This window comes from Pectinophora gossypiella, chromosome 5 (assembly GCF_024362695.1).
Source record: "Pectinophora gossypiella chromosome 5, ilPecGoss1.1, whole genome shotgun sequence".
Lineage (NCBI taxonomy): Eukaryota > Metazoa > Arthropoda > Insecta > Lepidoptera > Gelechiidae > Pectinophora > Pectinophora gossypiella.
Window position 1 is genome coordinate 8,914,778 of NC_065408.1, and position 26,959 is coordinate 8,941,736.

Consider the following 26,959-nt stretch of genomic DNA (forward strand, 5'->3'; position numbering starts at 1 on the left):
CAATTCCCCTAACTTTGTTTTTGTGTATTAATTGGGCGAATTTCAGAACCCTAATAGTCAGACCCGCGGATGGGTCAGCTTCCACTCGAGTGACGTGAACTGAGAAAGGTGCTCTGTCATTTTCGGAGTACATTAACTTCCCTTGAGAGGTATATTCAGGAGTAATATACACGTCTTGGATAGACGCCGCTGGAGAGAATGTTTTTTTATGAGCAGGATTGTTCAATTCCGAGTCCGCTGGGCGTTTAGTAGGCTTTTGCGCACAGGGTAATACCTGACTTTGCGTCATAGGTTCTGGAGACAGATCTTTGTCTGGTGGTAAACCACCTCCTCCCGGAGGAGGATCGTCCTCCATATTAAACACAGGGATAAGATTACATGCACTGATTATACTTACCAGTAATATAACCCACCACCAACAAGAAACAAGTAGGATCTATCACAAAACAGAGGAGAAATCCAAAAAAAAACAAAAATATTCGGCCGCAACGTGTTTCCTTGAAAACAATGACAGGCAGAATCCTTTGGGCTAATCGTAAAAAAAATGGAAACAAGAAGATGACGTTGACTGTTTTGGTTGGGAAACGATAATGCACAACCATAATAAAGCCCAACCAAGTATTGTACATCCAAATATTCCGTGACCATATGTACACGGAATATCATCGCGTACAATCCGTGGCTGCCTAATTAACACCTTGTACAAAAACGACAATGCCCATCCAAATATTCCATGTACACTTTCTCCTATTGGTCGATCTCGCTCGTCGCCTATTGATTAATTGATCAATCTATTATTTGTGGTTGTGCTTCGTTTAGACGCAGTAGGAATGTACTCTATTACGATAAAGCGAGAGAAACGGTGTCAAACAGGCTTGTTTGTAACCTCGTTTGTTCTTTTTTGTTATTTTTAATTCTATTTTTATACGTTTAAATAAATATATGAACAGACGAAGATTTGTTTCGTAACGACAGCAGTCACGGGTGCGAGCGAAGCGAGCACGGAAATTGGCGGCACCCCGGCACTGTAGATATAGGTTACGAAGGCTGCCATATAGCCGAGTGGGTTACTTGGTAGGTGTAGGTTACTTGTGACTATCGAGGCCCGAAGGGCCGATAGGCGGCGGTGAAGACCTTTTAAGGTCACTGATTTTGAAGGTTTATTAACAGTAGTGTAATGAATTGTTTTAAGTTTACGCTGTTATTATCATAATTAAAGCACATAATAACGGGTTCTAAACCACCCCACCCCAACCCTATTCAAACGCGGTAAGAAACCGTTATTATGTGCTTTAATTAGTGTAATGAATGTTCGGCATCATGATATTATGGACAAAATGTATTTCGGCCAACCGTAACTTCGGAAAATAGTTTTTTCTACAAATGACACGACGGAGTAACAAAAAAAAAAACGAATTGTTATTAAGTCAAACGAAACTTAGGCAAACGTGATTTCGGCGAAGTGAAAAAACCCGAAACGAAAATAGTTGAAAAGTTTTCTGTTTAATGAAATTTGGCAGAAAAAAAATCGAACTTAAGATAGGTAACTGTTTCAACAAATAAAGCTGAGGGCACTATGGGACCTATTTTTTATCTTTGTCTAACATTATGATAATACAAAATTGCCTAATGTAGCTACACGGTAGCTAATTAAAACGGCGCATAACAATGGAGTTTTGTGTCTATGATACTGAGCCGCGATTGGCTGACAGAATAGGTGGCCGCTATCTTGGCTTCCAATTACCTGGGTGTACATTACAGGGATGTGCATAATGTGCAATCCATGTACGGACTGATAATTCTCAGCCAATATTTCCCGACCATGGATTGTACACGCACGTATTCCGTGTACATTGTTATGTGCATGGAATATCAGGTCGTACATTACGTGGATGTACATTAACCGGACTCAATAATCTAAATAATTAATACGAAGTGGTGTTTTGTGGTTAATGATCGCATTAAGTTAGTCGGAAGACATTCGCGAGTGTTATTATATCGGAGTATTCAATAAACAAAGTGTATCTGCCTATTTTCGCTTCGTGTCAAGAAGCCGCTTCATAACTCGAAAGTTTATGCGGACTTTTGAGTTAATTCGAGTAGGAGTCTACTCCGAGGGTGGGGGCTTAGGTTTCATCATCATCACCCTTCATCATTTCATCAATCATCAAGAAAAAAAATACATAAGATATGGCTGTATGGTCATAGTTCCCTTTGCCTTACCCTTCGGGGAAAACCAAAACAAAAAAAAAATGTGTAGTTGTCAGTGTCAAATGTATGTAAAATAACCTCAAACTTTATAACAAGCACGGTATTTGAGAAATAAATATATCCAAATGGCTACAAATAAAGTAGACATAGGAGTTCTAGAAGAAAGAACCAGTTGGCTTCTACATCCTAGATTTTTTCCTAGCAAAGTGGGGGGCAAGCCAGCGTGGCTGGACCTTAAAAATCTGCCTAACCCTCAGGAGCTGGAGTGTAAACGATGTAAGGATCCTCTAGTGTTTCTGTGTCAAGTAAGTACACCGAACAACTAAACAATCAATTATGTTTGTACTGCTCACAAATAATTAAACCAAACATTTATTTTTAGATATACGCACCATATGAGGAGTTGGATGAATGCTTCCATCGTACTGTATTTATATTTATATGCCGCAATGGAACTTGTTGTCGAACTAACTGTGCAGAAAATTTCCTTGTATTACGTTGTCAGCTGCCACGAAAGAATGCCTTCTATTCATATCAGCCCTATGAAGAAAATGAAAATGAGGTAGTATTGAAATGTTTTCTTTACTATAAACTCTGATATCCTATTTCCTTAACATACTCAATAATAATAAATAATAATAATTTTCCTTAATATTCGACAGGAATTTCCAATGGACAAATGGCCTAAGCTTTGCAACTTGTGTGGGGCAAAAGGCCCTTCTCATTGCTCAAAGTGTAAGAAAAGTTTCTACTGCAGTCGTCAACATCAAATTCTTGACTGGCAGAAAGGCCACAAGGAAGCTTGTCTACAATTACAGGTAGCATTCAAATTTGCATTTTTATTTTCATCTTTTATTTATTTTACAACATTATATTTTGGATTTGGTTTAACTTCTACCTGACATTTTCAAATATACCAAAATATTTTACTTATTTTATTATAATGTTTTCAGGCTGCTGATATGGTAAAGCTAAACAACTTTATAGTCACCGATGCTGGTAAAGCCGTCTTGTTCAAGGAGTGGGAAATTATAATTGATGAAGAGGATGAGGTAAATTTATACAATGTTTTTAAATTCCAATTACGTAATATACTTACACACATAACTCACGCCTATTCCCCAATGGATTAAACAGACTATGGGATTCCATTTTCTATATGTATACTTCTTTGTAATTAATGGTAATGAAAATTTGTAGGAAGATGTCAAAGATGTGGATGTAAATAATGAAATGGAGAAATTACATAAATTAATGCAAGAAAAAAAAGCAGGAACATTAAGCAATGTCAGTGAAGGGGAGTTAGATGAATATACTAGAACCATGCCAGAGGATAAGGTTTTCAATAAATTCAGCAAAAGGATAGCACGGCACCCAGAACAAGTGCTGAGATACGATAGAGGGGGAAGCCCATTGTGGATTACAGGAAACACAGAGAACAGTGTTATGAATGTGGCCAACTGCCAATACTGTGGTGGAGAAAGACAATTTGAATTTCAGGTAAGAGCACATATTATGACTTTAGTTTTGTTGTTACTTATTGTTCATTAGTTTTATTTTGAATCAAATTATTCCACCAAAATCTTCATGGAGGAGAGATTGTGTGCCTCTTGGCAGATCCAGTGTCCGTAGCAGCAAGGCTGGTATATAAATATTGTACAGTGTCTCTTTGGAGTAACAATCCCTGAACAGCATGGTGTAGTGCTGTAATGGTATTCTTTTGTAAATTGTTGATTTGATCATCATTAAACGCTCTAAACTATGAGGCTGGCATAACCACCAAGAGTGGCTCAAGCCTCGAAAAAAAATTAGATAAAAAAAAAAAGGAATCACATTAAGTGCATCATACATTTTGGAAAAAGAGCCCTGTATATCCATTATTTCCATATTATTGTCTGCATACATTACTACAAGTAGCTGCAAGTTGTGTTTAGGTGATATAACAAATACTTTATAGGACACACAGGAAATACAAAAGATAAATGGAAACAGTACAATATGCAGCCTTATTATTTATAGGAGATATTGAATATTATACATAAAGAGGATAGTACAGTTAGGAACACTTCTACATATATAATACACAGATAGATACACTTATGAGCATGTAATCTGTGACTTGACTCTCAATTATATAATATTGTTTTCAGGTAATGCCACAACTTCTAAACTTTATTAATGCTGGAGTAGATGTAAATAGTATAGACTGGGGTGTGCTAGCCGTGTACACTTGTAAGTCTAGCTGCACACAAGGTCCTGCATACAAGGAGGAGTTCATAATAAAACAAGATTTAACTAATTAACTAAGTGTATTTAAATTCACATAACTGTTATAATTATTAATTACATTATTTTTATTTACTCTCTGGTTTTTTTCCATAATCCTCTGACAAATATGTTAATAAATCATTCATTCCACTGAATTCTGTTCGAGATCTAGGTGGATTGTTTCTTGGTAGTACAGGTAACAGATTTCCCATCCTAATTCTAAAGTCCTTTAGCTGAAAAAAACAAAATTATATTTTAATAATAATATACAGATTGTTAGATTATCTGGAAAATAAAAGAAGTCTTATAATAGTTCAATACAAACAACACTATGCCTGAGAATAGAAGTGGAATGATCTAGTGTTGAATTATACTTCTTGTATATATGTATATCCTCCTAAGGCCCACGGCCCTACTAGTAGTACTAATCCCATTGTTTAACTATTGTGTCTGGAAATCCGGGCCTTAGGAGGATATGCATGGAGCAATCTCTTAACCTCACATCTGTTGAGATACCAAACACAATAAATTATACATTGTGTCTGGTCTAGATCTACATTCTGGCATTTGAAAGATTAAAAATGTGTACACACACTTACATCAGTAGCTCCAGACAGTTTGTATATACCATAGCACAAACATGATGTGCCAGCTACTGCATACAAGGTCCCCCAGCCCAGAGCTCTTAAAGCCAGAATTGCACCTGCATCAGCTGCATCCAAACCTACCTGTAAACCTTTAGGGGAGTAATAATAAACATTACAAATTTATACTAATCTGTATTACTTAAAGAAATTAACCTATGACATTTAATCTACCCGACTACAGGGAAGCCAAAACGAGTTAATACAAATGATGTTCACTGACTTAGATAGTTATTTTAGTAGACTAAACACTTACCTTTATTAAAATATTTAGGGTCAGTTTTTTTAGCTGCTGATAATGTAGCAGAGAAACCTACAACTCCTGATATTCCAGCTACGGCTGCTAGAAATGCTCCAGCTGCAAATAAAAACATTTGTGAAAACATTTTTAATATGATACTGTCTTCTTTGCATAATTGTATCTCTAATTATGTTCAATATATTATTATTTATTTATGATTTGGTAGATTAGATACACAATTATATTGAACTGCACTACAACTTTACATAACTTTTATCCTTTGTAGGCGTTCTTCTTTTTCCATTTTTAATATATTATTAATTTTTGTTTTAATAGTTTGGTTTAAACATATCAGAGGTTATGTAATTATATTATTATAATTGCCGTTCTTTAGCATTAATATCACATTTTAAAACAAATTTTGATTTTTTACGATTTACACATGCGAAACTTGTCAACTGTCATCATTTTTTTTTTTTTTGGTTTGGTTTTCCCTCAGGGTTTTCCCCGAAGGGTAAGGCAAAGGGAACTATGCCCATACAGCCATGTCTGACGTATTTTTTTTCTTGATGATTAATGAAATGATGAAAGGTGATGATGATGAAACCTAAGCCCCCACCCTCGGAGTAGACTCCTACTCCGAACCCCAAACGAATTAACTCAAAAGTCCGCATAAACTTTTGAGTTATGAAGCGGCTTCCTGACACGAAGCGAAAATAGGCAGATACACTTTGTTTATTGAATACTCCAATATAATAACACTCGCGAATGTCTTCCGACTAACTTAATGCGATCATTAACCACAAAACACCAATTCGTATTAATTATTTAGATTATTCAATGAAGAAAGCAACTGTCCCGTTCTCGCCTCCCGCCAAAAAGCCTCAACTGTCATCATTTTTTTTTTTTTGGTTTGGTTTTCCCCGAAGGGTAAGGCAAAGGGAACTATGCCCATACAGCCATGTCTGACGTATTTTTTTCTTGATGATTAATGAAATGATGAAAGGTGATGATGATGAAACCTAAGCCCCCACCCTCGGAGTAGACTCCTACTCCGAACCCCAAACGAATTAACTCAAAAGTCCGCATAAACTTTTAAGTTATGAAGCGGCTTCCTGACACGAAGCGAAAATAGGCAGATACACTTTGTTCATTGAATACTCCAATATAATAACACTCGCGAATGTCTTCCGACTAACTTAATGCGATCATTAACCACAAAACACCACTTCGTATTAATTATTTAGATTATTCAATGAAGAAAGCAACTGTCCCGTTCCCGCCTCCCGCCAAAAAGCCTCAACTGTCATCAAAGAGTAATAATACTACTTTTTTTTTTTTTTTTTTGTTTTGGTTTTCCCCGAAGGGTAAGGCAAAGGGAACTATGCCCATACAGCCATGTCTTACGTATTTTTTTTCTTGATGATTAATGAAATGATGAAAGGTGATGATGATGAAACCTAAGCCCCCACCCTCGGAGTAGACTCCTACTCCGAACCCCAAACGAATTAACTCGAAAGTCCGCATAAACTTTCGAGTTATGAAGCGGCTTCTTGACACGAAGCGAAAATAGGCAGATACACTTTGTTTATTGAATACTCCAATATAATAACACTCGCGGATGTCTTCCGACTAACTTAATGCGATCATCAACCACAAAACACCACTTCGTATTAATTATTTAGATTATTCAATGAAGAAAGCAACTGTCCCGTTCCCGTTTCCCGCCAAAAAGCCGTAATAATACTACTGTTGTATATTTATTACTGTCATCGTCATTGACTGACTCATGCACAGACTAGTACCTAAGGGATACTACGTATCAGACCAATATCAGACGAACATCTCTAGTACTAACGTTTTGTTTGATAGGTTCTAATGATACATGCCAGTTGTTTTTTTAAATAATTGCATTTGAGATTTTACTTGACAAAGGACTACGCGTCAGGCGGCTTAATGTACAGGAGCGGGATGTTCAAAAGGTCTTGTAACCGGGATCGGTATTATTCTACAGATTTTAATTCGACTTTGAAACAAGTTAGTATCTATTTCAAAGTTCCAGATAAACTTAAAATCTGTAGGAAATAATACCGAACCCAGAAACTAGACCTAAAAAACTTCTTTTTGAAGTCAGGGTTTGTTTTGTAGATTTAAAAAGATGTAAGATATTATTCATTTAATTATTTATTTTTAAATTTTTTACAATATTTTTTGCGTGATGCAAGAAATGATTCTTGCATCGGAGGCAAAGACCTCTTTAGATTTAGACGGGATAAATCTGTATCCTTTAATATGCGATTTATACACAAAGAACTACAAAAGTTCACTTTTTGGTGTATCTTTTAAATTAACTTGGTTTTTCGAGACACTTCAGCCAATTATTGAGTATTTTCTCAGTGCATGGAAAATGATGCAAAACAGCACCTTGTCGCGAACTTTTGCAAACACAGCATTCGTGATACATTTTCTACGAAAGAATATACATGCGAGAAGATTCAATGGGCTTTGTATTACAAGCGGAAAAGATAAGCACAAATACACTTCACTCGATCACACAATTTCAGTCACATTTTTGACAGGACGCCGAAAATGATGTCTGTCACTGCTAACCAATCACAGGCCAGCACAATTGTCATACATCATTAAAAAATATGGCGCCTATTGGCAATATTCGTACCACGCAGATTACACAGCGTGGACTCATCAACTCATGATCTGTCATCTGTTGGTCATCTGTTACTGTTAGCCACACAGCCAGTGTTGTCGTTGTTTATCAAGGACCGAGTATTAGTTGTTTACTTTTTCGCAAAGCTTCACATATCACTACAGTGTGAAAAAAAACAGCTAGTACGACGGGGATTCGGCATAATGAGGGATAACGGGGCTTTTTGGCGGGAAACGGGAACGGGACAGTTGCTTTCTTCATTGAGTAATCTAAATAATTAATACGAAGTGGTGTTTTGTGGTTAATGATCGCATTAAGTTAGTCGGAAGACATTCGCGAGTGTTATTATATTGGAGTATTCAATAAACAAAGTGTATCTGCCTATTTTCGCTTCGTGTCAGGAAGCCGCTTCATAACTCAAAAGTTTATGCGGACTTTTGAGTTAATTCGTTTGGGGTTCGGAGTAGGAGTCTACTCCGAGGGTGGGGGCTTAGGTTTCATCATCATCACCTTTCATCATTTCATTAATCATCAAGAAAAAAAATACGTCAGACATGGCTGTATGGGCATAGTTCCCTTTGCCTTACCCTTCGGGGAAAACCATAGGAAAACCAAAACAAAAAAAAAAAATGAGGGATAACGGGGATCCGGCAAATTTTTTGAGTAACGTAGCCTGGAAAATCCCTTATTTAACGTACGATTTCACCATACATTTTGTACATACATGCGATGTCTGAGCCCGCAATCGTATGGGTATGGATGGATTGACAAGTGTAATAAGCGTAATCATAAACTTAACCTGACCTCTTTTTTAGCCGGATCTCCTTTTTGCTTCACCGCAGTCGGGTAAAAACAGTAATTGATTCTCGTCTCGTCACTTCAAAAAGAGTCCAATCGATCAAAACCGATTCAAGGTTTCAAATCGTCGACGTTCGGTAGGCCTCCAGGCTATAAACATTAAAAAATACGGACAAAAAAATCGCGTTTGTTTTATGGACCGGGGATCCAAATAAATAACTATTTATTTTATTTTGTTTAGAGCATTTGTTGTAAAATAGAGTCCTATGTTACCCATTTTTACCCTTGGGTACCTCTTGGGTACAGTACGGAACACACACATAAAAATCATATCTGTCAAGTAGCGATGGGTCGTTATCGGTTTTTGAGATAACGTAACGTAAGCGTTATGTGATTTCCAATAACTAGTTTCTTAACTAGTGATTTTTATAACTAGTTATTTTCACAACGTTTTGAAGCAAACGTGATAATTGTAACGTAAAATCGTTTGGTTAGGTAGCAGTATAACTTAATTCTTCTTCAGTCGTTTTCATCTTGTCATTACGAATATTGTAAATCCAGTGATTTTGCGTGAGTAGTGAAAGTAGCCAAACATCGACGCTATGCCTTAAACATAAGAGTGAATTCGATTTAACTTTATGGCGTTGTGATTAAAAGAGTTATTGAAGACTGATGCCTATTTCGATCGTTTAAATGGCGTTATGAATATCACTAGTTTTTGTTGTAGTGGAAAACGAGTGATCACTGTTCGAGCTCGTAACTGCATATATAACCAGTTATGGTTAATAACGCCCATCGCTACTGTCAAGTTCTGTCTGTCACTCAGTATACAATACTAGTATTTATTTACATTAAACTGAAGGATTTCGTGTTATTAGTAAAATGAAGAATAAAAGCAGTATTGCAGAATTGTTTGCTAATGCTAAGGCTAACGACACATATGTTAATGTGTGTGCACCAATGGTCAGATACAGTAAAGTTCAATTTAGAACTTTAGTTAAAAAGTAAGTCCTAATAATTTGTTTGCTGAACTATATTTCTATTATTGTTATAAAGTATTATTTGATGAGGTAAAAAACAGTCATAAGCTCTAGCTAAGGCATTTAATACGAAGTTAATTAAAATGAATGTAGCATGTTCATATGTGGCATTATAGGTTATGTTGTTATCGCTTTCTTATGAGTGTAACGTGATCACTGTCTTGTTTTTTTTTCAGTTATGGGGTTGACTTGTGTTTTACGCCTATGGTTCTAGCCGATTCATTTTGCCAAAATGCTAAGGCTCGAGCGAGTGAGTTCTCTACCACAGTAAGTGATTCGCCTGTTGTCGTACAATTTGCGGCCAACAATGTCAATGATTTTGTCGACGCTTCCAAGTTGATCTACCCTTACGCCGACGGTGTTGACTTAAACTGTGGCTGCCCTCAGAGATGGGCTATGAAGGATGGCTATGGTTGTGCATTACTTTCTAAACCTGAAATGATTCAAGAACTAGTCAAAGGTGTGAGAAGTGCTTTACCTAATAGCTTCAGTGTATCAGTAAAAGTTCGTATTTTAAAAGATTTGAAGCAAACTATAGACATGTGTAAGCAACTGGAGAAGTGTGGTGTTAATTTTCTAACAGTTCATGGTCGCACCCCAGAACAGAAGAGTAGTGGAAATGTAGACTATGTTAGATTGAAGGATGTTTGTGACAACACTGGAATCCCTATTATTGCAAATGGTGGAGTGAAGTCTTTAGAGGATGCAGATGAGTTGTATAATGCAGTTGGGTGTGATGGAGTAATGGCAGCGAGTGGGCTATTAACAAACCCTGCCCTGTTCAGTGGAATCAATAGAACTCCTCATAGTTGTATTAAAATGTGGATGCAACTGAAAAACATAGACAGTTATAGAATAACATTCCAGTGTTATCATCATCATTTAGTATTTATGCTTGATAAAATATTGACAAAGCAACAGAAGCAGGTTTTTAATATACTAAGCACATTTGAGAGTGTAGATGCATATCTGTATAAATATGTATTAGATTCTGATGAAAGTGATGTACAGTTTAAGTATAACATGGGGGAATTTGTAAACTGTGAGTTTCCTGATGAAATCACTTTGAAACATTGTACCAAGTGCAGAGGCTGTGGTAAAAGTGTTCATTACTGCATATGTATTAAGTATGACTGTGAGGCATCTGATGGAACATTTTTCAAATCTTATGTAAAAGGTAGTGATGCTCTTGACTACATGGATAGCAATATATTTGATGAACCATGCTGAAAATATAATGATATATGATGTACTTATCTACATATAAGATCAATAGTGCGCATTCCAGCAGATACTTCCTAATTTTAAGTTTTATGTGCATACCTGTCATTTTCTTACCTGTCAAAAAGGAAAGGGACGGATGATTGACAGCTATGATTTTTAAGTAGAGTTAATGAAACATTAACCTAGACTAAGAAAATAGGAATATTGGCTGGTAAGCAATCTGTTAACAAAATCTAATAATCTAATCGTGTTGTAATCTGTTCTGTTGTCTTCGTATCAACAGTGGCTGCAAGTTGTCTTTGATTACTTGTGGCTCTGCCCACCCCATTAGGGATTACGGGCGTGAGTTTATGTATGTGTAAGCAATCTGTTTGACGTGTAGTGTCAACTTAATTTTAGCGGCTTAGAGTGGAAATTTCTGGAACCGAACTTGTTCCGCTTGTGTACCGTATGGTATAACGTACGGCCGTGCGCGCCTGCGTTCCGCCGCCTCGCATTTTTTTCATGTTGTCGAGTGCCTCGTCGATTCCACATTTCCGCCGGGTGCGGTCACACAACCGCTCTTTTTCTCGCTCCAGCGTAACCGTCATTTGACGTCTGAATGATATAAGCACAGGAAAGTGCGACGCAGCGCGGCCAACGTATAAAAAATCGGTTAAGTTAGGTATCTGCCTAAAAACGTCCATTATTTATTATTTTTAGCCTGTCCTTCCTTTTGATAGGCCAAAATGTCAGGTAGCTTAAAATAAATTTAGGAAGTGTTTGCTGGAATCAGCACCAATGTTAGCAAAAAAATAAAATTGAAGAAAATACATATGTAAATAAATATTTAATTATATAATTTCTGTTTATCATTTGACTAATTATGCAGGCAACCTATAACCTTTCCGATTTACAGACAGGAACACTCATATTTTATCTTGAAGTTGACTTTTGTGTACCTAATAACAGTTTAAAGTTACAGGAATTGAAGTTCTGAACTGCTTCCCATGAATTTAGATTTTATCTATTGTAGGTAAAAATAATAATTATTAGGCGACAAATTATATTCTGTGCGACATAACGCCGCTGGTACATTAACGTTTTAATTGCCGCGTACAAATTACGAGTTTACGTTTTTAAGACTTTATACAAGGAGATTAACAAAAACATTTACGACCTCTAAAGGCGTGTACTTGGTTTTATTGCTCAGAACGGTTGGTTGCTTAGCACGATAATTAACTTCCTACACCAGAATTCATGTCATCGATTTAAGTACAGGTAGGTAGGTAGGTACCTACCTATCTGTGAAAAATATAAATTATTGTCGATTCGCAAGTGAGCATTTCTGACTATCGTGAATCGTCCTTAAAATTCCAAGAGAGCTTTCTTGCCTTCTTTTAAAGCGTCAATATGGAATGCTTTTTGTTCATAACATAAACTCACGATTAGTAGTCAGAGGCACTTACATCCATCGCAAGATGAACTAAGTCTCCAGACCTATGCAAGCTTTCTGTTACACCAACGTGATAGGTGCTAAGCCGTAACATATGGTCGAGTCAACTGTGTTTGTGAAAATTGCACTTAAGATAAATTAACAATAATAACTCATTGGTGCAAGTCCGTTACCGGGGTTCGTACCGGCACTCCCCGTTTTAGAAGCAAGCCAGTGTACCACAGTGAGTTTTTTTTTTAATTAGTGAATAATAGCATCTGGGTTAGTTCTGGGTTAATTACAAAAAAGGTAACAAAATTACAAAACTATTTTTCATATAATGTGCTGGCAGTTACAAAAATACTTTTCTAGTAAGTAGGTACTAGTATAAAATTCGGGAGAGTGTATAAGTTATTGTATAACTAAAATAAAAGTAATTAATTATAAAAACTACATAATTAAGCTTAGTAAATAAATATATAAATATTATCCTTTAAAATGGAATGGAATTCCACAGTATCTGCTTGCCTACCCACCCCGGTGGCACGCAGGCGTGAGTTTATGTATGTATGAACTTAACGCATGTACCTACTCCCATTCCTGGGCAGCGTTTGGTCCAAATCTCAATTTATTGTTTCTTTTTTTAATACATTAAGAACGAAAATTACTGTTAGTACTTATTTAATTCATCCTCAATTTAAGAGCCACGCTCTTGTCGGTGTAGCATTCTCCATTCTTGTCTATTAACGGCCAATTCCTTGACTTCTTTATAAGACACGACATTCGCCTTCTTTTTGGCCTTCCCCTTTTCCTCTTTCATTCTATCTTCCCGTCTATGATTTTTTAATAAATTCGTCGTGTCTTGTTTAAATATCTAATTATCTTGCCTCTTCTGTCCAATAACTCTCAAATATTGAGAAATATTTGTCTCAGTTCCCTTACTCTTATTAGCACTTCTTCATTAGTAGATAACCCTTTGCGTTTAACTTATTCATTCCATCCTTCTCCAACACCACATTTCAAAGTATTTATTTAAACATACGTAATAAAAATATTATTAAAGATTATCTATTCTATGAGGAAGAAAAGAAGAAGGAAAGTAATAGAAAGAAAGAAAACTATAAGCCATGTGGTAATTTTTGTCAATTAATAAATATGGGTTTGCCTTAGGAATTTTGTTAGTAAAAAATAAAATGTAAACCGATTTCAAAAGTAAGAAATATTCGTTTTTGAATCTGAAATCTGAAGTCGGCGCAACCAGCAACTTTCGCAACCTGCATATCCTGCTTATGTGGTATTAGGTACAAATACTTACTTAGTTGCTGCATAAAATCACGCTCGTAATCCCTATTGTGGTATGCAGAGCCACAAGTTTACTAGAAGACCTCTTCCTACCACCCTTGGTAGGTATTTTGATACCTACTCACGAAATCGTATATGATGTGGGTCTTTTACATTGGGTCATCATCATCATCATCAGCCCATTAACATCCCCATTGCTGGGGCACAGGCCTTCCCTATGGATGGATAGGGGAGATTGGGCCTTAAACCATCACGCGGCCTCAGTGCGGATTGATGGTTATTAACGATTGCTAATGCAGCCGGGGCCAACGGCTTAACGTGCCCCGAAGCACGGAGGAGCTCGAGATGAATTTTTTTTTTGTGGTTACCCATCCTATGACCGGCCTTTGCGAAAGTTGCTTAATTTCAACAATCGCAGACCGAGCGCGTTTACCGCTGCGCCACCGAGCTCCTCATTGCGTTTTAATTCTAACCATAGAATAAACAATAAGTAATAATATAATGCTACGCCTAACATAGTAATTACATAAGTTCAGTAAACTTCAATTACATTATTTTCTTTACATTGTAGTTTCGGTAAAATTACTAGTACTTATTTCTAACATTCTACCTAATAAAAATCTGGAAGAGCTTTTAATAACTATTTAAGAGGAACGTAATAATCACCAAGAGCCGTCCTACTTTTCAAGTTCGTTAATTACATACAACGGGTAAATGTGACAATTCATGAGAATTATTAAAACGTTTTATTTCCCGGTAGGTACCTAAGTGCGTACGTTTTTATTTTTAATGTCTAGTTTAAATTGTAATAAAAGTATAATTGAGGGAAACGTGGTATATGGTGGGCAGTTATAGTAAACAAGTGGCTATTAGCGCCAGCGGTAGCAAGGAGGCAGCACGGAGCCACAGAGTCTGTGGCACAGACGCCGCCGTGCCCATGTTGTGCCCGCAAGTTGCGCGCGCCTGTCAGTCACACTCACACGGTTTTACTGCACGCGCAATGTTTTCCCGCCGTTTTAATCGGAAGTTTTAAAAAGTTCTAAGGTGTTTTATAAGGAACGCTTTTAAAGTAAGTACTATCGTTTTGTTAACATTTTTGTTTACATACTTTCCCAAATACGCTGATCTAGTCCCGATGTAATTAAAAAAACATACGACTACGTAGGTAAAAATACGATATTTATTTATACGTATTTTTACCTACGTAAAGAAACAAATTAGATACCTACCTCCCTTTAAGTTATTATTATTAAAGATGTCTTTGCGTGTGTTTAAGACACCCTTGCACATTTTTTGTTAGCAGCCAGGAATGAAAAAAGTTATTTTTGGCTATGCTTACAAATAATGGAAAATGTATTACTTCGTTAGGTTGTAGCAACAGGGGTCCCACACTTACAAAAATGTCCAAATTTATATGGAACCAGGAAAATTTTGATCGATTTTGTATGGACAATCGACTTTTTGTGTGAAATTATTACACTAGCTGCACTAGTAAAATTTTCTACATATTATTAGAAAGTCGTCCGGTGCAGAATATCCCTTTCGCTAAATGTTGTTTGATTCCCAGAGCCCACACCTTATCCCCATTTGTCATAGCCGAAGTCTACCACAGATGAAACTTGTGATCCCTTACTAACACATAGATGTAGGCTTAAACCAAGTAAATATAGGTGGGGCCATATTAATACAACATAAGAGAGATGCAATTTACGCTTGTAATCTCTATTGAAGTAGTCAGGAACACAAGTTACTAGACCACAATTTTCACCCCCACTTGGTACCTGCTAGGTAACAGGTTACCAACTTTATTCCGTATAGATAGATAGTTCATAATGTTGAAGGATAGATATTTTTTAGGTACGATATAAGTAGGTAGATACATACTGATACGCAGTCGAACGTATTTTGTTTGTCTTCATACTTACGTGTGCGTCAAGCTAGCGGCCTCAAAAAAAAATGTGCACGAAAAAATAATTTGACCATACCAAAAAATAGTACTCTTATTGAAAAAAATAGTACCTGTTGTAAAAAAATTAGTACCATCACGGTTCTGGATTTATAGCCATGTTTTATTGCACTTGCTAGCTTGACGGTGAGCGAAATTTGGCGAGAGTTAACGACAAGGTCTTTCGCTTTGATTTAAACGCCAAAAAATAGTACCGAAATAGTACTCACCCCCTGCAAAATACCGAAATGAGTACTTCAACGGTTCCAAAGTTATAAAGGCAGTTCTTTGATCCCGCTAGCTTGACGTTTTGAAAATACCTATTATCTGGGGAACGCTTGCATACTTCAGTATGTAACTAATATCAATAAACTCGTATGAAATAGTACTTCCTACCATCATAATTTTGATCCGATTCTCTTTGTAGAAATATGTTAAAAAAACATCATAACCTATTGTTGTTGATACAGTCACGTAGACAATTACATAACCTCACAATTTATTCGTAAGTATTGCCATTTTGGAGGTCTACCCTACCATTTCTTTGCACTTCAGAGTGTTTCTATTACAAAAAAATGCTATTTCATACACCCATATGCACTAATTTTAATAGAAAATGGCTGCATGGGTCTAGTTCTTATTGAAAACAATCTGTGATTTTAATACATCATAATTCATTTTTAATCTACTGTTTTATTTTATAATTTATACCTTCATGTTCAATTTGTTACGGATCGAAGTGTTTGTTAATAAACAATTTGCAGTATTTGTAGAATAACTCAAAGAGTTTCAACAATGATATTACTTTCATTTGACAACCCGGGCACTTCACCATTTTTTACCCAAAAATGGGAAAAAAATACTAAAATCTGACAACATCCTTCTTGAGCATGTGTAATAATTTTGTTCGCGACGGTACCTGTCTTGATAAATGTATGACATAGGTTATAATGACTTTTTGACATATTTCTACAAAGAGAATCAGGTCCAAATTATGATGGTAGGGAGTACTATTTCATACGAGTTTATTGACATTAGTTACAAACTGAAGTATGCAAGCGTTCCCCAGATAATAGGTATTTTCAAAACGTCAAGCCAGCGGGATCAAAGAACTGCCTTTATAACTTTGGAACCGTTGAAGTACTCATTTCGGTATTTTGCAGGGGGTGAGTACTATTTCGGTACTATTTTTTGGCGTTTAAATCAAAGCGAAAGACCTTGTCGTTAACTCTCGCCAAATTTCGCTCACCGTCAAGCTAGCAAGTGCAATAAAACATGGCTATAAATCCAGAACCGTGATGGTACTATTTTTTTTACAACAGGTACTATTTTTTTCAATAAGAGTACTATTTTTTGGTATGGTCAAATTATTTTTTCGTGCCCATTTTTTTTTGAGGCCGCTAGCTTGACGCACACATACTTACCACTATCAGACCAGTAGTAGCAACCTACACTGTCTACTTCGGAATAAGTGTGGGTGGTTTGTACCTACCCTGCCTATCCTACTAACTCTACTATTCCCCTGGTTACGCAGTTACCTGACCTAATTCGTCATCGTATAAATAAATCACAGATTAGATATCTTCTTCTCTTTTTCTAATCCTTTTATCCCCTGTTGGGATGTAGGGTTCGAATAACAGATTTCCACTCCTCGCGATCTTTTGCAGCCTCTGTAGCTTACTCCCATGACATGCCGAGAGTTTTCAACTCTCGGTCAACCGAGTGTCGCCAGGTCTCTTTGGGCCGCCCCTTTTGCGTTTTCCACGCGCACACCAGGTCAGATCTCGTCGGGACGGGTGTACCACAGGTCTTCTAAGGACACATTAGATATACCTACTACGTATAACGTCCCCATAGAAACAAATGCAGATAATTGTTTTCCGCTGGTTATCCGTTACGTTAATTGCTTGATGTGATTTTATAGGCCTTTAGTGAATTTAATTGTACTCGCATACAGACAATAGCGACTACCTATAGTAAAATGTTCAGCCCATGTATATACCTTTCCTTTATAATTTCATTTATTTGAACACGCAATCGTTAATATCTCAAGCGGTGTGAGAATAAAAATAGAAGACATACGTTTATTTTTATTTTATAAGTATAACAAATTAATTAACATGGGCAATCACTAGTATACGATGGTACTGTTTTCTTGTCGGTGAGATATGGTGTAAATAATTGATAATGTCCTAACAATAATGTGAAATTGTTCATAACTTTCTATTGTGATTCATAAAAATAGCTGTGTGTACGTACGTTAAATATTAACTTTTACAACAATGCAATTCATTCATAACATGTAGTAGTCAAGTTCAACCTAGGTACCGACTAAGAGATTCTTCTTTCCAACATGATGGATCATTACACTGGCTGATTCCCAAACACCACAAGTATCATGATATCCTAAGATTTCGTATCAAAAGTGACTGCAAGTCTTTCTGCACTTCAGTTAAAGCTTCAGCAAATTTACTTTTAATTCCAGCAATTGAGTTTCTCCATCCAGTAGGTATGGTTTCTCAAAGGAAACTAGACCAATAGAAATAAAAAAATAAATAGGTAATATTTTATTTCAGACGATATTAATCAATATGGTGTTAGTTACATTTACATTATTAACTAATGGAAGTAACAGTTTATTAAGTCAAAAAATAAATTGAATTTCACTTGTTTTTTTTTTTAAATTTTGAATAATTTAAGTAGCTTATATAAATACTTAATTATGCTTCAAACAAAGTTCGAAATAAATTTTAGTAAATCGGTAAATTATATACTTACTTATTTTTTAAAACAGGTCGGAGTAGATGAAAAGGCACATCCATTGATTCAAATATCCATTAAGTTGTGTAGAGATCATGCATTATAATTATAATCTATGGGAAGTTCGAGAGCTAGGTATCGGTCGGTGAGATGCTTCTAATTTTCCTCTTGTTTGATCAGATCTGTTTGTTCTAGTATACTTTCACGAGCGGTGCTACTTTAAAAACGTTGACCTGGTCGTGTCGTGTATGTGTTTAGTTAATTTTGCCTTAGCGCATGTGGACCGGCGGTCTCTTCACGCGGCAGGGACCGCGGAGGCTTCCTCTATTTGCACGCTTGCCGACGAAATAAGTATGCCACAAACATTGCGTGTTTGCACTTGTCCGAATTCTATCTACCTATCTCCGTACTTACCACCTCATTGACGCTTCTCCAAAATTGCCCGGAAATCACAAAACAGTTTGAAATAATTTCCATAATTCATAAGATAACGGCAATTTCGTGGCGTACCTACTATCCATTATTATTGAGATCCCATTTTTTTCGGTTATGCGTGATCTGTGTAACACGTTATAGTTGTCAGAAAATATCGGCTTGTGATACAGTTTCCTTTCACAATGAGATGTACAATATGTTACAGATGTGTGAGTGGCTGTCGTGTCGCGAGTGGTGCGACGTGCGCCTGCGCTGCGGTGGCCGCTCGCTGCCCGCGCACCGCGCTGTGCTCGCCAGTGTCAGCACTTTCCTCAGGGTACCCTTTACCACCCTGCTAATTATATAGGTACTCCATGCCAGTACTACACCTCTCTATTAACTAATTAGTATCAATTTTATTCCAGCAAATACTCCTTTCATGCCCGATAGAAGAGTCGCCGACATCAATAGTCTTGCCAGACTTTGACCTCGAGGCCATGTCATCAGTGCTTTACTACATTTATAACGGAGAAGTCGTGATACAAAAGCAAAAATTAGAAATGTTTATGGAAATAGTCAACGCAATGCAAATATTTGTAGATGAACAATATTTACCGAGCGTCTGTAAAGGCGTAGGAGATGCGGGAGTGTACTCAAACGACAGTTCGGAAAAAAGCAAAGTATTTTTTTTAGGTGACAACGAAAGTGGACCGTATATAAATTTGAGGAAAGGAGCTGATATTGGGGCTTTATTGGCGAAACATTTGCATGATGACGTAGATATTCGAGATAAGCATGTGAAGTGTGACGAGTGGAGTAAACAGCCTCATTTCGGAAATGTGCAATCATCGTGTGGAGACCGACAAAGGAGTTGTTTCCTACGTGATTTATTTATCGAGACATATCCTCGGAACGGTAACGCTAACGGTCGAGCGTCAGGCGTGCTAGCAATACCGAGTGAACACTATCGCGCAGCCGCATCTGTGCTCTTGACGAATGCAAATGGCAAACATCTCGCAGCTGACGACGCGCTCTCAGGGCTGGAGAAGCATACGAGAGCCGCGGAATGGCCGCCTAACTCACATTTTTTAGGACAGCAGATATTTCTCCGGGATTCTAATGCCACCACCGACAATACTAGTTTCACAAACTATGCCGAACTTGCCCAAATAAAAAGTTTAAATTTAAAGAATCCTTTCGTGGATCCAATCTTACTATCGGGTAGCTGTGATATTTCAACAAATTCTTACTTAGATCGTTATCTGTTCCAACAGACTCAAATTCTTTCAACAGGATTGCAAGAAATAACGAAAAAACCTTTAAATCTCAAAGGTATAGAATCTTCGGATTTTTTAAGAAAATATGGAGCTAGTAGTCCACTTTTAGGAAAACGGAAAGAAGAAGGTTGTCTACAGGACTATTATAATGTATCAAACAGCAGCACTAATCCTTCCACTGTTCTGTCAAAAGGAGCAATTCTAAACCAAGTGTTAGAAAGTCCGTGGTGTCCTCGACAACCAAATAACTACAAACCCTTTCGAAGAAAATTACGTTTATCCGATGCTGTACCAGGTGATGCAAAAGTAAGTTCTATGGTATATTATTTTTTTATTGTATTTCCCACCAAATTATTATTTTGCATATTAAGAAGTATAAGATTTACCTCTACAAATTGGGACCCAAGATGTCACTTAGAAATAAATTTAAAGAAATTAGTATTTTAACTTTGGCATCACAATATATCTTTGAAAACTTAATATACTTATCTAGATAGCAAAAACATATGGGATTGTTTGCAAAAAATTGCGATCGGCACATTGTTAATACCCGGAATAAAAATAAACTTGCTTTACAACTCAGTCGATTACATAAGATCACTAAATCTTTTAAGGGACAATGTATACGTTTTTACCTCAGTTTTTACAACAAGATTCCCATTGACATTCAGAATTTGCCTTTCAACTGTTTTAAGACAGTAGTTAAACAGAAACTTTGCAAAAAAGGTGAGAATAGAATAATGTTTATTGGTAACAAACAAAATACAATCAGCTAGAGGCTGATGCCTTCTTTTAAGCTAATAGGGCCTGTGTTAGAAGGCACCGCTCTTCCAAAGTAGGTAACAATAACATTTTATGCTTTTTTATTATAAGGTTAGTGATTATTTAGAAGATACGAATGCATGGGATTAACTGTCTGAGAACTGATATTAGGCAGCTATATTACTCAATTGTATAACAATATTAAAAAAAAGAACGTCTAGGGCCCTGTGCCGAGGTTTTTCTTGCAGCTTCTTTTCCCCGGCTATATAGGTTGTGAGATGCTGCAGTAGTTTTAGGCGGATGAGACGTTCGTTATGTAAAAATTGACGATTGAAAGTATAACTATGTTACCTATTGAATAAAGATATTTTTGAATTTAAATTTGAATTTGGAAGAGATTAAACATCTTGTTTTCAGGAAGATCGTATTAATGATAGCAACAACAATATTCGGACGTCACCGCACCGGGAAGTAACAGAAACAATATCGCCAAATGTCCCTACACAGCCGCTTATCCCTGCCGTTGGCTTAGTTGGCGTATCTGACTTCAAATGCACTATTTGTAATCAGGTAAATATCCATAACCGTGCTTTCTCGGAATCTCGAAATTTACATACGCAAGTGTTCTGTAAATCGACGGATAGTATGCGAATAGGTATTTTCAGATGGACCGTTTGACACTCCAATACGAGCTATAAACTATAAAGCTAGAGAGCTTGTGTCCATTCCACTACTTTGGTTAGACCGTTTATACTAATCAAGTCCCTATACGACACCCATACATGTAGATGACTGAGAAACTCTTGACAGCCAATATGCGTAAGAAGACTTCCATTATTATTAGCATTAAGATTTATGTTCATTGAAAGAAATGTGCGTTTTACGATAAGCCATAGTCGTTGTGTATATTTTGATGGTTACGGAAAGTTAAAGGTTTAAATATTGATGCATATAGGTATGTGAGTTATGTGAATTCCATGAAATTTACACTGGGTTACTCTTACACGTAAAAGTAGTAACCTTATTATAACTCCAATAATTGGTTTTCTTACACAATATTGTGGTCACAGTATTCTCATCCCAACTGGGCACCCCCAGGCCTGTTGTCTTAAACGTTGTACCGGGTGAGAGCCTTCAGCGCTCCCCATTTGTCCGGCCAAGTAGTTAATGCCATCTGCGGCAAATCTACAATAAGTCACGACAAAAAAAGTATTCTCATCTTATTTTCTATAATCAAACAAATATAGTAGGGAAATGGAATGCCAAGATGCTTTAAGAGGCTCTTTGCCACACTCTTTGCTTTCCATTTCGTGTTTTTTGACGTGAATTAGTGTGCCGATTTTGGCATACATTATTTAGTCGGATGCCTTTGCGTATAGAGTTTGTGACCAAGAAGACCGTATTCTCCAGGTGTTTACGGACAGTGCAACCCTGGCAGCGCATTCTCGCCGGCACTCGTCTCCCGGCCGCTACTCATGTCCGGAGTGCTCCAAGAGTTTCTCCCAGCTGCGCAACTTCAAGTACCACATGTCCATCCACCGCGGCACGCGCGAATTTGCCGCCACCTGCACCGTCTGCGGGAAGTACTTCAACGACCGGGGCTACCTCAGCAGCCACATGAAGATTCATAGGTTGGTGATGGTTAGCAACCTGCAGATGCAAAAATTATTAAGCCTGCAGATGCAATAATTAATAAATTATTAAATATATTATTAAGGCAAAAATAAATAAACAGCCTATTATGTACACCTACGTCACACTACCAGCCACGTGCGAGCCTGCCTGTAATCGCACAGGGCATACTCCACCACGCTGCTCTATAGCGGATTGGATGATGTTTGCGCTAGTACCTACCTAGACATTTTTTCAGGAATATCCGTTTAATTTACGTATCACGTTTAATTTAAAGGAACATTAGTTTTACGACTATTGATAAAAAGTTATCAGTAAAATTATATTTTTTAGTTATTTTATTACTACTTACAATACCATCACAAAACGCATAAATAAATTCCATGGAACACGTCTAATTTTTCTGTATTTTTTCTCACGGTGAAGCAATTACGTATAATTTGTTTCAGAAACCGTAAAGAATACAAATGTTCTCAGTGTCCGAAGTCGTTCAACCAGCGCGTCGCGTACAACATGCATGTGCGGATTCACACAGGTGAGCATTAGTCATGCAGCTGTTATTACCGATTTACCACCAGATTGGCAGTCTATGCCACGATCTGTGGTGTATTCGGTTCCCGTGCAAACGTGGCGATTTTACGCCCAGAACCGTACTTTGAAGCAGTGTTTTACTGTCAATGATGTGTGCTCGTAGCGTCTCCTCCGCCAACGCACACATACGATTGTGTACACTTTCTATTTTTTATCACAATTTACCTATGATTTTTTAGGAATGGTCTCTGTATGGTGTGAATGACATTGTTTTATTTAGATAGACAGAGTTTGCTTACATTGGGAAAACGCGCCGGAATTTTCATTACAATCATACGTCACACACCTGACACACCGTTACAAGTAAATTGTAAACGCGTCGTAAAACTATACTACTAGTTTCTTTTATTACTTATCTAAAATAATAAAATTAGTTAGCATTTTGTAGTAGGTACGTATGTAACGAGAGTGATCACGAAAGTGAATGGATGGAGTGTAATAATGTTAGTTAATTTCAAATTACCTACAGTTACTCTCGTGTACAGATATCAAGTAACTAATGTGACCGTAATTTTGTATTTATCTTCATTCTTATTTTTTTACAGTTTGCGCCAAAGGTTTTGTAGAAATTATACTCCAGGGAGGTATCACGATAAACATTGTTTACCCGTCCACGTAATGGGTTTGTTGCTGTGTAAGAGAGAGATGGTAGATAGTTTTTTAGTGACATTCCTAACTAAACAACATATACATTTCATGATAAGTATCCAAGCGTAGGATCAAGTTGTCTACTAATGACCTAGCTGTGGCTCCACCGATTCTGATAATGGCACCGATTCCTACAGACACCCCCCAACCCTACCCTAAGTCATACTTGTCATTTTCCCACGTCCACATATTATGAATATTGTTTAACTTGAAAACTATCAAATAATTGCATGAACACGAGTAAAATAGCTTTAGTGATCCTATCGTTCATCGGGTTGCCTCTCAAGCGAGGAATTTGATCCTCGGTACGGTTATGAGCATTAATATGTATACACTTTGGTACCATGTCACATTAACTTTTTTGACAAATTGAACTGTAAGTCTCACTAAATGTTAAATATGTTAGTGCGACAGAGTCCTAAAGTGGGTACATTATATTGCTCATGACTGTACCGGACTTGCGTGCAATTTAACACAGTTGACTGTCGCATATTACAGACGGTGATACGGTTTACCACGTCGGTCTAAAAAAGCTTGGTGGAGTTGGTACTCCAAACCACCGAGCATTAGTCTTTGATGACAGTGAAGAAGCGAAAGTGGTGCGTCAGGATCGTAGGTAGAAATCCGTGGTCTCTGCCTACCCCAACGGGAAATAAGCGTGATGTTATGTATGTATGTGATACCTACGGGTAGTAGGGTACATAGTTCATCATGCGATGATGTGCGTCTGTACCTCTGATTACTGCTGTTGTGAATGTAGTCGTGAGCTTGTATTTATTTACTTATTTTTGATGTTTTATTTAATTGAGGAAGCAAGAGAAGTCTGTCAGGTTCGAAGCAAATGGAATTCCATAGTCTCTGCTTGTCCCGGTGCGAAATAGGCGTGAGTTTATGTGTGTATGTTATATTTATTTTTATTTTATAACAGGAATAAAGCCTCACGTATGCGGCGAGTGTGGCAAGGCCTTCTCAAGGAAGATGTTACTGAAGCAGCATCAGCGCACGCACTCAGGCGAACGGCCGTACGCGTGTCCACACTGCGAGAAGCGCTTCGCGGACCGCTCGAACATGACGCTACATCTGCGATTACATACTGGTCAGTATCATCATCACTAATTTAAGAGCCACGCTTTTGTCGGTGTATCATTCCTCTCCATGCTACTTTTAGGGAAAAATAGGGCAGTGGTTCCCCTCTTGCCTTCTGCCAACTGCAACTGGTCAGTATAACCCTAATGGCCTCTGTGGTCTAGTCGTTGAGCGTTGGACTCACGATCCGGAGGCCCCGGGTTCGAATCCCGGTGGGGACATATCACAAAAATCACTTTGTGATCCCAAGTTTGGTTAGAACATTACAGGCTGATCACCTGATTGTCCGAAAGTAATATGATCCGTGCTTCGTTGGTCCCGGTTACTATTTACCTTTTACTGATGTACGTGAGTAATCGTTACATGAGCCATGTCAGGGGCCTTTGGTGGCTCAATCATAACTCTTACACCAGGGTTGATGAGGCTGGTATTCCATCTCACAACCTACACGATAAGAAGAAGTATAACCTTCCTTTAGTAACATATTATACATCAATGCATTAGATACAAGATTGTGGACATGGTTTGTAATAATCACAGACGTTGTATGACGGATGCGGCAGAGAGGTTGAGGGAGTTTAAAATGAACATATGATCTACGCAGGACAATTTTTTGCCATATGCTATAATAATAACAGATCACAGAATAAGGGAGATATGCCCTGGGCACTAAATTACAAGGTATGTCTCCTGTTAACTCACGTCTGATGATTAACCAGCCTTATTTTACAATTAATATTGTTCGAATTGTACAATATTCGTATATGTCATTCTAAACACGAGTGCCAATTTTCGTAGGTGTATTTATGTATGTAATTATGTTATGTTTGTTCACACATTTCCTATAACTCAGAAATTACAAATCTTATTGCAATAATTATATGTTATTGGATTAAGTATTACTCAACTTAGGGTATAAATTTTAGTTTCATTAAAATCGGTTTAGTAGTTTTAATGTTATGGTCAAAAAACATTATTATGGAAGAAAACCAATGAACTCGTTGATGTCTTTTGTATGAAGGGAACCCTTATCAGCGTTAGTAGGCATCATAAAGTCGTTATAGATCATTTAGTCGCTTAGGTCTATTTTTTTGGGTTTTGATAACGTAGGTACTTGGTTACTAACGTAATTAAATTCTCGATACTCGAATTTAGACTAAAAAGTTATTTAAAGAATTTCAAAATCTACATATAATATTTTGTTTAATACCTACTATGTAAGAATCGGAATTCTGAAATCGGCGTTAGTAGAACAGTATGTTCCACCCTGTAACCGCGGTAAGGAATTAGCAGGGATTACAGGTTGTGAAAGTTGCGCCTACGTACACAACAAAATAGAATTAGACAGATTTTGAATTCGATTTAATTTTTTTAACACAAACTTTTTTAGCACAAAACTTTTCATGTCTAACTGTACAACATTGTTTGCAGGTGTAAAGCCGTTCTCGTGTACACTATGTCCAAAATCTTTTACAAAGAAACATCATCTGAAATCGCACCTCAACTTCCATACGGGAGCCAAGCCGTACTCGTGTCCTCGCTGCAAGCTCGCCTTTACTCAATCGTCCAACATGCGCACTCATATGAAAAAGTGCACAGCGCCTGAGCCTTTGAGTAATGCAGAGACGCCTATCAATATTTGAGATATGATATATTTGGTAGGCGCTTTAAGCCATAAATGTCCGTTGAGTAACAACCCACACTTATCAAATTCTTGTAAATAGAATTAATATTTATTGCTTAAAAATAAAATAAATTATTTGTTGTATTTTGTTTTATTTATCATTCCTTTTTTACACAGTATTTATATAATGCGCACTCCAATTTCTAACACTAAGTACGTAATATATTTTTTTTCCTTAACAATACGCTGAATATGGCTGATAAACTCAACGTAGTTTGTCGCGGTTGCATGGTCAACGTTTACAATGAAACCAGCATGTTTCTCTGATACTTAAGCCTATCCCCGTTTTAGCTTACAAGGGCTAAAACCTGCGTTTTCAAGTAAGCGTCCTATGTCTTAAGTTTCCCAGCAAA

General features: G+C 37.1%; 4 protein-coding genes across 6 annotated transcripts; 3 read left to right on the forward strand and 1 right to left on the reverse strand.

The window, feature by feature from the left end:
* The first annotated feature begins 2,283 nt into the window (after positions 1-2,283).
* On the forward strand, positions 2,284-4,572 carry LOC126366753 (programmed cell death protein 2). The gene is made up of 6 exons (XM_050009994.1): positions 2,284-2,516; positions 2,594-2,773; positions 2,874-3,029; positions 3,165-3,263; positions 3,412-3,711; positions 4,362-4,572. Exons 1-6 carry the CDS (start codon positions 2,337-2,339, stop codon positions 4,512-4,514), a joined length of 1,068 nt encoding a protein of 355 aa, XP_049865951.1. The 5' UTR covers positions 2,284-2,336; the 3' UTR covers positions 4,515-4,572.
* On the reverse strand, positions 4,502-5,825 carry LOC126366785 (transmembrane protein 242). The gene is made up of 4 exons (XM_050010034.1): positions 5,635-5,825; positions 5,380-5,481; positions 5,079-5,215; positions 4,502-4,712 (listed from the first exon to the last, which is right to left on the reverse strand). The coding sequence occupies exons 1-4, from the start codon at positions 5,666-5,668 to the stop codon at positions 4,566-4,568; spliced, it is 420 nt and encodes a 139-aa protein (XP_049865991.1). The 5' UTR covers positions 5,669-5,825; the 3' UTR covers positions 4,502-4,565.
* Positions 5,826-9,660: 3,835 nt separating this feature from the next.
* Positions 9,661-11,932, forward strand: LOC126366748 (tRNA-dihydrouridine(20a/20b) synthase [NAD(P)+]-like). The gene is made up of 2 exons (XM_050009986.1): positions 9,661-9,831; positions 10,044-11,932. The coding sequence occupies exons 1-2, from the start codon at positions 9,710-9,712 to the stop codon at positions 11,095-11,097; spliced, it is 1,176 nt and encodes a 391-aa protein (XP_049865943.1). The 5' UTR covers positions 9,661-9,709; the 3' UTR covers positions 11,098-11,932.
* Positions 11,933-14,585: 2,653 nt separating this feature from the next.
* Positions 14,586-26,617, forward strand: LOC126366728 (zinc finger protein 572-like). 3 transcript variants are annotated; one of them, XM_050009956.1, is made up of 8 exons: positions 14,586-14,876; positions 19,153-19,263; positions 19,352-20,509; positions 21,383-21,535; positions 22,376-22,596; positions 23,047-23,132; positions 24,765-24,932; positions 26,354-26,617. In XM_050009956.1, the coding sequence occupies exons 2-8, from the start codon at positions 19,153-19,155 to the stop codon at positions 26,563-26,565; spliced, it is 2,109 nt and encodes a 702-aa protein (XP_049865913.1). In that variant the 5' UTR covers positions 14,586-14,876; the 3' UTR covers positions 26,566-26,617. The 3 variants fall into 3 exon arrangements, with proteins under 3 accessions (XP_049865913.1, XP_049865912.1, XP_049865914.1); XM_050009955.1 differs by lacking the exon at positions 14,586-14,876 and having other exon boundaries at positions 18,498-19,263; XM_050009957.1 differs by lacking the exon at positions 14,586-14,876 and having other exon boundaries at positions 19,181-19,293.
* Positions 26,618-26,959: the final 342 nt, after the last annotated feature.

Excerpts from the sequence above, each read along its gene's own strand:
- LOC126366753 (XM_050009994.1), top strand. The coding sequence starts at position 2,337 with ATGGCTACAAATAAAGTAGACATAGGAGTTCTAGAAGAAAGAACCAGT. Across the intron at positions 2,517-2,593 it reads CTCTAGTGTTTCTGTGTCAA|ATATACGCACCATATGAGGA; the intron begins GTAAGTACACCG and ends ATTTATTTTTAG. Across the intron at positions 3,030-3,164 it reads AAGCTTGTCTACAATTACAG|GCTGCTGATATGGTAAAGCT; the intron begins GTAGCATTCAAA and ends TAATGTTTTCAG.
- LOC126366785 (XM_050010034.1), bottom strand. The coding sequence starts at position 5,668 with ATGGAAAAAGAAGAACGCCTACAAAGGATAAAAG. Across the intron at positions 5,482-5,634 it reads ACGCCTACAAAGGATAAAAG|CTGGAGCATTTCTAGCAGCC; the intron begins TTATGTAAAGTT and ends TTTTATTTGCAG. Across the intron at positions 4,713-5,078 it reads AACTGTCTGGAGCTACTGAT|CTAAAGGACTTTAGAATTAG; the intron begins GTAAGTGTGTGT and ends TGTTTTTTTCAG.
- LOC126366748 (XM_050009986.1), top strand. The coding sequence starts at position 9,710 with ATGAAGAATAAAAGCAGTATTGCAGAATTGTTTGCTAATGCTAAGGCT. Across the intron at positions 9,832-10,043 it reads TTTAGAACTTTAGTTAAAAA|TTATGGGGTTGACTTGTGTT; the intron begins GTAAGTCCTAAT and ends TTTTTTTTTCAG.
- LOC126366728 (XM_050009955.1), top strand. The coding sequence starts at position 19,135 with ATGTACAATATGTTACAGATGTGTGAGTGGCTGTCGTGTCGCGAGTGG. Across the intron at positions 22,597-23,046 it reads AGCCACATGAAGATTCATAG|AAACCGTAAAGAATACAAAT; the intron begins GTTGGTGATGGT and ends AATTTGTTTCAG. Across the intron at positions 23,133-24,764 it reads GCATGTGCGGATTCACACAG|GAATAAAGCCTCACGTATGC; the intron begins GTGAGCATTAGT and ends ATTTTATAACAG.